This window comes from Castor canadensis, chromosome 1 (assembly GCF_047511655.1).
Source record: "Castor canadensis chromosome 1, mCasCan1.hap1v2, whole genome shotgun sequence".
NCBI lineage: Eukaryota > Metazoa > Chordata > Mammalia > Rodentia > Castoridae > Castor > Castor canadensis.
The window spans coordinates 143,309,998-143,321,256 of record NC_133386.1 but is presented as its reverse complement, the minus strand read 5'-3'; the positions used below and the strand labels follow the sequence as shown (position 1 = coordinate 143,321,256).

Genomic DNA, 11,259 nt, shown 5'->3' with positions numbered 1-11,259 from the left:
AAAATAAACTACTTATGTTCTGAAGAGATTTTCAGTTTATATAATTTATACTTACAAGTATTTTTATTGTCACTGAACTGAACTCTAGAGACCATAACTTAACCTCTACTCTTAGAAAAGCACTGACATCTCATAAGTTATTGCTTTTTCAGTAATTCTTTAATATCTGTTTACATTGGCTCTAATTAAGCAGATAGTATTTAGATGATACTAAGAAAATTTTTTTTGTTTTTTTTTTTTTAATTTTAAGAGCATTCTATGATTTTAATTAAGAGAAGCTGTTGTCACAAACACCTGATTTATACTTTGGGGCAAGAAAGTTTCATGAGCAGCAAAAAGGCATAGTTTGGACTAAAACTAGATCAAAACCATTGCTAGAATGTCTATTCAGTAAAACTGATTACTTTTGAAAGATAAGTCCATAGAATAACTGATGTTTTTTAACATTTCAGAACAGAGTAAGTATCTTTGAACAGGATGTTGAGCACTTAGACTATAGAATGTATTTAATCAATCCAGTTGTTCAGTTAGAGGTCAGCTTCACCCTGGAGAATGGACTACAGCATAACAAAGGAAACTAGACACATCCATATCCAGACAACTGGCAAGATTCAGCTGCTTCATCTTATCAACATCTAATGTTTAAGCAAATGAGTGTGTATCACAGGTAAAACGTATGAGAGCAAATATAGCCATTGTTCTATTAGAAAGAGAAACTATCCATTACTGAGAAGAAAAGCCTGTTTGTCTCTGTCCCTTTTTGCCATTTTTGTTTATAGAAGCAATTCTGTACTGCTCTACCATGACCTTCCAACAATCATTATGTCATTTTTAAATGGCACCAGTACAACGCCTTCTTCTTTCATCCTAAATGGCATCCCTGGTCTGGAAGAAGAGCATTTTTGGATCTCACTTCCCCTGTGTACTATGTACAGCATTGCTCTTACAGGGAACTTTGGCCTTATGTATCTCATCTACTCTGAAGAAGCCTTACACAGACCTATGTACATTTTCTTAGCCCTTCTTTCCTTCACAGATGTGCTCATGTGCACCAGCACTCTTCCCAATACTCTGCATACTGTGGTTCAGCCTCAAGGAGATTGATTTTAAGACCTGCCTTGTGCAGATGTTCTTTGTGCACACCTTCACAGGGATGGAGTCTGGGGTGCTCATGCTCATGGCTCTGGACCATTATGTGGCCATCTGCTACCCCCTGCGCTACTCCACCATCCTCACCAATGTTGTCATTGCCAAGGCTGGGCTCCTCACTTTTCTAAGGGGTGTGATGCTTGTCATCCCCTTCACTTTCCTCACCAAGCACCTGCCACACTGCAGAGGCAATGTCATCCCCCACACTTACTGTGACCACATGTTTGTTGCCAAGATATCTTGTGGAAATGATCAGGTCAATGCTATTTATGGATTGATGGTTGCCCTTCTGATTGGGGGCTTTGACATCCTGTGCATCACAATCTCCTATACTATGATTCTTCAGGCAGTTGTGAGTCTATCATCAACCAATGCTCGACAGAAAGCTTTCAGCACTTGCACTGCCCACATCTGTGCCATTGTCACCACTTATGTCCCAGCCTTCTTCACCTCCTTTGCACACCACTTCTGGGGTCATACTATTCCTCCCCATGTACACATCATTATGGCTAATCTCTATCTTCTCATGCCTCCCACAATGAACCCTATTGTGTATGGGGTAAAAACAAAGCAGATACGAGACAATGTCATTAGGATCTTTTCTAAGGGAAAGGATAATTCTCAAAATATCTAAATAGAGTTTTCTGAGAAATCAGAATTCCCTTAACCACATCGAGATCACTAAATAAATGTAGTACCCTCCAAATGAATCCTGAGATCTGTCCACAGGAAATACTTTCTTTTGACTCAGATTCTTCAATCTCTTTTCTAAGGCTGTAACCATGCTCATGTAAGAAAAAAAACCCTCTGTTATGAAAATCAAAGCCTTTTACTAATAGTAGACTTGAAAAGTTCACCACATTTAATCTTCACAAACAGGTATCTCTCTCCTGAATGACAATCTACACACATTGTGGTACAGTGGTTGGAACACTAGGGCTGGAGCTGAACATTTAAAAAAATTTAAAATTCCTGGAAATATACTAACTATGTTTATTAATATCTATGATAACTTACTTATCTCAGAATTCCCCTGCCAAAATGGTTTGGAGCTCATTCTGTTCCAACTTTTCCAGCTTTATATCTACTAATAATTCATATATAAGTTCAGAAGAAAATGTGTAAGAGATATGAATTACAACATAGTCATAGTACTCAGGAGCTGGAAATAACACCAGTATCCATTAGCATTAAAGTAAATATATACTTGTGGTTTAGAATAAAACAAATACTTATGGTTTATTTGAATGTAATGATGAATGGAAAAATATGAGATATGTGGTGGCTTTTTATATTTTCAGTTATATAAAGCCAAGAAACAGGTAAGACTAACTTATGGTATTAGTCATCAAGATAATATTTACCTTTGAGAATGAGAGATTGCATAAGTAAGGCTACTCATGAGGTACTCCAATGATTGATTTTTGACCTGGATGATAGGTGCAGGGTATATCAATTTAGGGATATTGCATGAAATTATCACTTATGATGTATACTCTTTGGGGCATGTATACTATATCTCAATATATTTTTTCTATCAAACTGCAAGTCTTAAGCATATACTTTGACCATCTAATCTGGAACACAAAGTTTCCTTCTAACCCAATCCCAATGTCAATAAGCTATATCTTTGATTTTCTGTACTTAGGATCATTTTACACGTCTCTGGAAACCTTCCTGAATTTTTTTGTTTATAGTGATTATGACCATTAAAAACTAATAAAGAATAATATGCATATTAATATGAGTGTTGAGTATGCATGTTGATCACTTTGCAGCAATGTCAGGATTATAATACATTCTCTACTAGTCCAAGACCATAATCCATGTCATTGTTAAAGTATATTTCCAAGAACAATAGTTTTCAAAGGTATCACAATTTATTATATTGTTTGAACAAGGAAGGGGTTTGTAGGGAATAGAAGCAAGCAGACAATTAGAAAATAAGTTTAACACACATAAGAATAAATAATGGAGTGGCAGGGAAACATGGTACAATACAAGCTTTCTCCATCTGTCTCTGTAAAGGAAGAGTTAGGGTAACAAAGGAGAGTATAATTTGAAGAGAGAAAGAGAGGAAGAGCACCAAGAATCATGAAATGACAGGACAACTAAAACACTTGGAGATAGAATGGTAACAGAGTAAATTAGGAGACAGTCTGCAGTGCCAGAACTGACTCCATTGGAGATGAGGGGAACCCAAAGCCTCCAGCACAAAGTAAGATGGTAGCCTTGGTAAAATACTGGCAGAAAAAAACACACCCCTCATTCAAGCTTTTAACCAAGTGTGGAGATTTTGTGGGACATGACTCCTTCAGCATGACAGACTAACATAAGATAAGAAAGTCATTTTTTTATTCCCCATAACTTGGAACACTATAGTGAGACCCATCTTAAGAGAGGGCTTACTGTTCAAGACTGAGGTACTTGGGGAACTTGGAAAAAAGGAATAATCATGGCTCAAGAAGACTTGTGACACCCAGTCACAGTGTCTGAGAGGGATGCAGCCATTTGAGGCTGTTGTGGAGAGGGAGAACATTTAACATGGGCAAGGTGAGAAGGTTAAGCATTCAGGAATTCAAGTAGTGAAAGGCATGGTGATCAGTGGCCCCACCCTCCTTGTTGAGATCAGGCTTCATTGTCTGAGGATCACTGAGGAAATACAGCACAGAGTCCCAGAAACAAGACTGCTTAGAGGCTGTGGTGTCTTGCTGTTAGGCAGGGTTTGAGACTAAGCTACTTTGGGGACTTGAAAACAAGAAACAATCACAAAACTCAGGAAGTCTTGGGACACCTAGTCACAGTGTTTGAAAGGGAGAAGTTAATGAGAAGTGGTCATGGAGAGTAAGAGGGTCTGATGTAGACTAATGGAGAAGTTGAAGCAACTGGGAATTTGGACAGCCAAGGGCCTAGTGACTGATTGCCCCACTCTCCCTAACAAAATCAAATCCCATCACACAAGGATCACAGTAGAAAGAGTGTCCAGCCCATGGCTGCCAGAGTGGTTGGCCTCCAGGAACTGTCTGCCAGCTACAGCTATTTGCTTCCAGGTGGGGTTGAGAGCTGTAAGCACAGGACTCAAGGATCATGTTATCTCTCCCAGACTCCTTCCTCCTACAGGTGTTGAACTTTGGATAGGGTGTCCAAGCAATAGAGACTGCAAGCAGTGTGCCTGAGTTCTCCAACAGAAGTCTAAAACTCAGTATTCTGTTTGCTCCCCCAGCTATCTGATACATTTGGAACAACTCTACATTTGCATGCTCACTGCCAGTGGAGGTACAAACTGAAGGGCATATTTGCCAAGTGGGAATCTGCTTGCACCTCAAACTACAAGGCTCCATGAGGCCAGCAGCAACTTCCAGTACACAAAGAAGATAAACTTCTAAGGTAAAAGCACAGAAACAGACAACTTACACATGACCAGCTCACAGCCCATATATAGCATCATATATGTTCACATATAGCACCAACCCACACATTAAGAAATACAAGAGACTCTGGCAAGTTCTCCTTTATGTGAGTGGCATTGAGAATCAAGCCAGGTGCTCTAAGGACACATGTAAATGTTTGGCTATGGAGATAGCACCCAGTCCAGAAGTAAGAAATTGGAACTCAAACCTGCCAGTATACAGTCCTACCTGAACAATGAGTTCATTTCAAGTGAAAGATTACAGGTGATTCAAACATTATAGAAATGGCATAATGACATGCTCTTGGGTGTGTGGATCCCAAAGCAGAAACATAAGAAATATTAAAATACAAAGAAACATGATTTCTCCCAAAGTTGAAAATGCCACAATAATGTACACTAAGGATAGTGAAGAAGATGATATCCCAAAGAACTCAAAGAGTGATTGTCAGACCAACCAATTAAATTAAAGAAGATATTTATAAATGGCTGAAGAATTCAAAGAAAATACAAGCGAACAGCTGAATAAATTCCAGAGTACAAATAAACAGCTGAATAAAATAAGAAAGATAATAAAGGATATGAAGAAGGAAATCAATAAAGATATAGAAATCCTTAAAAATTAAATCAAAATTCATGCAAAATCCAAAATCACTGCATAAAAACCTCAGTTCATTGGTTTCCCAGTTGATTTGATCAAATTGAAGACAGAATATGAGGGCTTTAAGACAAGATAGATTTATTAGAACATTTGGATAAAAAGAAAAGAAGAATAAAGAACTACAAATGGAACATGAAGGATCTCAGGGATACCATTAAAAGGCCACACCTATGAATCATGAACATAGAAAAAGGAAAAGTTGTACAAGCTAAAGGTATAGGAAAATTTATTCAATAAATAATAGGGGAACATTTCAAAGTCTTGAGAAAGAGACAGTCATCCAGGTACAGGATGCTATTAGGACACCTAACAGACAAGACAAGAAAAGAATTTCTGTAAGGCATATTATATTTAAATGATTAAGTAAATAGAAAAAGGAAACAATATTGAAAGCTGCAAGGGAGAAGCAGCAAATTATATATAAAGATAAACTCATCAGAATAACAGCAGAATTCTCATCAGAAACCTTAAAAGCAAGGAGGGTATAGAATTATGTATTGCAAACCCTTAAGTAAAATAACTGTCAACCCAGATTACTGAATCCAGAAAAATTATAATTTATAATTAAAGGAGAAATAAAAACTTTCCATAATAAACAAAAACTAAGGAATTCATCACAAAACCAGAAAATACTTAATTAAATCCTACACACCAAATAGGAACTTAAGGGCAATCAGAAAAATATGGGAAAAAATCTCAATAGCAGGACTGGATGAGTGAGTAGTGTTAAAATATCTGCAGAGCAAGAGTGAGGCCATGACTTCAAATCCCACTACTGCCAAAAAAAGAAAAAAACACTCAATAGATAAGTAGGGAAGCACATAAGAATTAGGAAAGAATTCGACATTACACAAACAACAAAATGACAGGAATTACTTCAATTTCATGATAACTGTGAATGTGAATGGCCTTAATTCTTCAATCAAAAGGCACAGACTTGTGGGTTGAATTAAAACAAAATCATTTTTTTTTCATTTTTCTTTTATTATTCATATGTGCATACAAGGCTTGGTTCATGTCTCCCCCTGCCCCCACCCCCTCCCTTACCACCCACTCCGCCCCCTCCCTCTCCCCCCCAATACCCAGCAGAAACTATTTTGCCCTTATTTCTAATTTTAAAACAAAATCATTTGTTGCCTACAAGAATAAACCTCACTAACAAAGACAAAGACAGACTTGAAGTGAAAGCATGGAAAAATGTATTCAAAGCAAATGGAGTCTGAAAGAAAGCAGAAGTAGCAATACAAATATCTGATAAAGCATACATCAAACCAAAATTAGTAAGAAGAGAAAATGATGTCCACTTATTATTGATGAAAGTAACAATCCATCAGTAAGATACAACATTTGTAAACATATATACACTAAATGTCAGCTCATCCAATTTCATAAAACAAACTCTTTTGGCACTGATCCAATAATCATGGGTGACTTCAGTACTCCACTTTCATCAATATGTAGGCCATCCAGATAATAAAAGTCAATAAAGAAACTTAAGAATTAAGCACAAATGACTTAATAGATATTTAAAGAATATTCTACCCAACAGCTGCAGAATACACATCCTTCTCAACAGCCTATGGAACTACCCTCAAATAAATTGTATTTTAGAACACAAAGCAAGTCTGAATGAATATAAGAAAAATTTAAAAACCTCCTATATTATTATTTTATTAATAATATTTTATTAGAACAAAATAGAATAAAACTAAAAATTAACAGGAAAAAATGTGAAAACTATTCAAACACATGGAAACTGAACAAAGCACTGTTGAATGATCAATGGGTTGTTGAAAAGATGTTGGAAAATTTAAAAATCCTACAATCATTTTTAATGAAAACAGTCAACCAATATCTTTTGGCCACAGTAATGGCAGTTCTCAGAGGAAAATTTATATTTAGGAGTGTCTGAATTTAAAAAATCAGGGAGGGTAAATATGGTCAAAATACTTGAAAACTTTTGTGAAAATAGAACAGTGAAACCTGCTCAAATCATCTTAAGTAGGGGGAAGGGGTATGAGAGATAATGATCATGTCTGTTTCAGGTTCTAAGTGTCTCCTGTACTTGGATGCCCACTATTAGGTAAATTCTATGCTATGAGAATCATTTATTTCCCATCAAATATATTCTTTCAAGGATGTGTATTCTGCAACTGGTGGTCAGCAAAATTAAAATATGAAGTTGAATATACTTCCAAAAAAAAAAAAGCAGCAAGAAACACACACATGAGAGGCTAAACAATTCAATGATCAATGGGTCATAGAATAAATGAGAGGAAAATAAGAAGTTTCTGAAATTTAATGAAAATTAAAACACAACCTATCAGAACCTATGAGACACAGAAATTGCAGTTCCAAGTGGAAAGTTTATAGCCATGGGTGCATATATTAACAACACATAAAGATCTCAAATAAATGAAGTAATACTGAAACTCAAACTCATAGAAGAGCAAGAACAAGCTAAACTCAAAACAAGCAGAAGGAGAGAAACAATAAAACATTTTTTTAAATACAAAGAATCAATTAAACAAAAAGGTGGTTCTTTGAAAAACTATACAAGATTGACAAACCCCTTGCAAATCTAACTAAAATGAAGATGGAAAAGACCCAAATTGATAAAATCAGAAATTAAATGGGGGAGATAACAAACACCAGAGAATCATTAGGTTCTACTTTGAAATCTACATTCAAATAAACTAGAAAATCTAGAAGGGACAATTTTCTAGATACATATAACCATACAAAGTTGAACAAAGTAGATATTAACCACCTAAACAGAGTTATAACATGCAGTGAAATTCAAGCAGCGATAAAGAATCTCCTAAAAAAGAAAAGTCCAAGACCTGACAGATTCTCTGCTGAATTCTACCACACCTTTAAAGAAAAACTAATACCAACACTCCTTAAGCGTCTCCATGAAATAGAATGGAAAGGAACACTGCAGAACTCATTCTATAAAGCAAGCATTATACTCATTCCAAAAGCGGAAAAGGTCACAACAAAAGTGAGAATCACAGATAAATATCTCTAATGTACATAGATGCAAAAATCTTCAATAAAATAATGGCAAACCAAATCCAACAACATACCAATAAGATCATTCACTATGACCAAGTTGGCTTCATCCCAGGGATGCAGGAATGCTTCAACATACACAATTCATTAAATGTAATACAGCATATTAAGAGAAGCAAAGACAAAAACCACTTCATCATCTTAATAGATGCAGAAAAAGACTTTGATAAAATGCAACATCCTTCCATGATAAAAACTCTGATGAAACTACGAATAGAAGGATTGTACCTCAATAAAATAAAGGCTGCATATGAAATGCCCATAGACAACATCATAATTAATGGGGAAAAATTGAAACCATTTCCTCTGAAATGAGGAATGAGACAAGGCTGCTCATTCCTATTCAATATAGTTTTGGAATTCCTGGCCAAAGCTTTGAGATGGGGAGTAGAAATAAAAGTAATCTGAACAGGTAAGGAAGAAGTTAAACTATTCCTACACACAGACATGATCATATACCTAAAAGACCCCAAAAAACCACCAAAAAACTCCTAGACATCATAAACAGGCTTTCTATATACCAACAATGAACAGATTGAGAAAGAATATAGGAAAGTGATTCCATTTACAATAGCCTCAAAAAAACCCAATTAACTATGGAGGAATAAACTTAACAAAGGATAATAATGACCTCTAAAAAGAAAACTACAAACCATTGAAGATAGAAATCAAAGAAGTCTACAGAAGACTGAAAGATCATCCATGCTCATATATTGGTAGAATCAATACTGTAAAAATGGCCAACCTTCAAAATCAATCTGTATGTTCAATGCAATTCCCATCAAATCTCAATGACATTCAGCATAAAGACTGAAAAAACAACCCTAAAGTACATTTGAAAGCACAAAAGATCATGAATAGCTAAGGCAATACTGAGCAAAAAGAACAACACTGGAGGTATCACAATATCCGACTTCAAACTATACTACAGAGCCATGGCAATAAAACCAGCATGGTACTGGCGTGTTCCACCAGGTAAGACCAGTGGAACAGAATAGAAGAACCAGATATGAATTCACACAGCTATGCCCACCTAAGTTTTGATAAAGATGCTAAAAACATGTGATGGAGGAAAGATAGCTTTTTAAACAAATGTTTCTGGGAAAACTGGATATATGCCTGCAGAATACTGAAACTAGATCCATGTCTTTCACCCTGTACTAGTATCAACTCAAAGTGGTTTAGGACCTTAATATAATATGCTGAAACTTTGAAGCTAGTGGAGGAAAGAGCAGGGAATACACTGATGCAATAGGCATAGGCAATGACTTCCTCAGTGGAACTTAAATGGCTCAGCAGCTAAGAGAAAGGATCAACAAATGGGAGTAAATTTAATTAGAAAGCTTCTGCACAACAAAAGAAATGGTTTCTATATTGAAGAGGCTTCCAACAGAATGGGAGAAAATCTTTGCTAGCTATATATCAGACAAGAGACTGATAACCAGATTATACAGGGAGCTCAAAGATCTAAACTCCCCCCAAATCAATGACCCAATGAGGAAATGGACAAATGAATTGAACAGAGACTTTTCAAAGGAAGAAGTCCAAATGGCTAAAAAACATATGAAAAAATACTCACCATCCTTGGTCATAAAGGAAATGCAATTCAAAACCACATTAAGATTCTACTTCACCCCTGTTAGTATAGCTAACATCAAGAACACAAACAAGAACAAATGTTGGCAAGGATTCAGGGAAAAATGAATCCTCACACACTGCTGGTGAGAATGAAAATTAGTACAACCATTAGTGTTCCATTAGTGTTTTCCACCACTGTGGAAAACAGTATGGAGGCTCCTTGAAAACTAAAAATGGAACTGCCATATGATCCAGCAATACCACTCCTAGGGATATACCCAAAGGAATGTGAATCAGGTTACAACAAAGGCACTTGCACCCTCATGTTTATTACAGCATTATTCACAACAGCTAAGTTATGGAAACAGCCAAGATGCCCCACTATTGATGAATATACCATATTGAAGAAAATGTGGTATTTATATACAAGGGAATTTTACTCAGCCAAGCAGAAGAAAGCAATTTTATCATTTGCAGGGAAATGAATGTACCTGAAGAACATCATCTTAATTATAGTTAGTCAGGATCAGAAGGCCAAAAATCACATGTTTTCTCTTATATGTAGAATACAGAATTAATACAAATGCATCAGTATTATGAAAAACTTGTCACACTAAGGGGAGGTCACATATGACAGGGATAAGTGAAGAGAAGGAAACTAAGAAGATGAATATGACTGTCTATATTAGAATGAAGATAGAATTCTTAAACAAGCTGAAACCAGAATAAGGCAGGGACTAAGGAAGAATGAAGAAAAATAGGGGAGATGAACTAATTGGGGTTATAATACTTATTATATACATGGAAATATCACAAGGAAACTTCCTGTGTAGTTGCCTTTATCACAAACAAGCAAAAATGTCATTTTTTTCTTTTCTCTTTTTTATTCTACAAAATTGGAGGTGTGCAGAACATGTCCCACAGAGGTCAGGGAAGAGAAGGATAGCAGTGTGGGGAGATGTGGTGGGGAAAGGGATTAGGAGGATGAATATGGCGTACAAATTTATGTAAATGCAAAAATGTTACCTATTGTAATTATTCCATGAATGGGGAGAAGGCAGGATAAAGGAGAGCAATGGTGGGAGAGAATTCAACTATTATATATTTGGTCCATTGCAAGAACTTTTGTCAATGCCACAATGTACCCTCACTCAGAACAAAAATAAAAAAATAGAATACTCATAAAATAATACAGTTGAGTCATTGAAAGGCTTCAAGGATAATTCATGCATAGCAACAATGTGGACATCACTTTTAATGGAGCAAGAATAAGCAATCTAAGGGAAAAATGACAATATCTTGAACTGAAAAAAGACAGTGAAGATAAAGAAAGACAATGGCTTTAGAAGATACATTGGTGGTAAAACTTAAAATATTTATAACCTAA

The 11,259-nt window shown here is 35.9% G+C and overlaps 1 protein-coding gene across 1 annotated transcript; it reads left to right on the top strand.

The window, feature by feature from the left end:
• Positions 1 to 822: 822 nt before the first annotated feature.
• On the top strand, positions 823 to 1,783 carry LOC109679634 (olfactory receptor 52N1-like). The gene is given in 2 exon segments (XM_020154779.2): positions 823 to 1,070; positions 1,072 to 1,783. Coding segments are annotated over 2 exon segments (960 nt in total).
• The last annotated feature ends 9,476 nt before the right edge of the window (positions 1,784 to 11,259 follow it).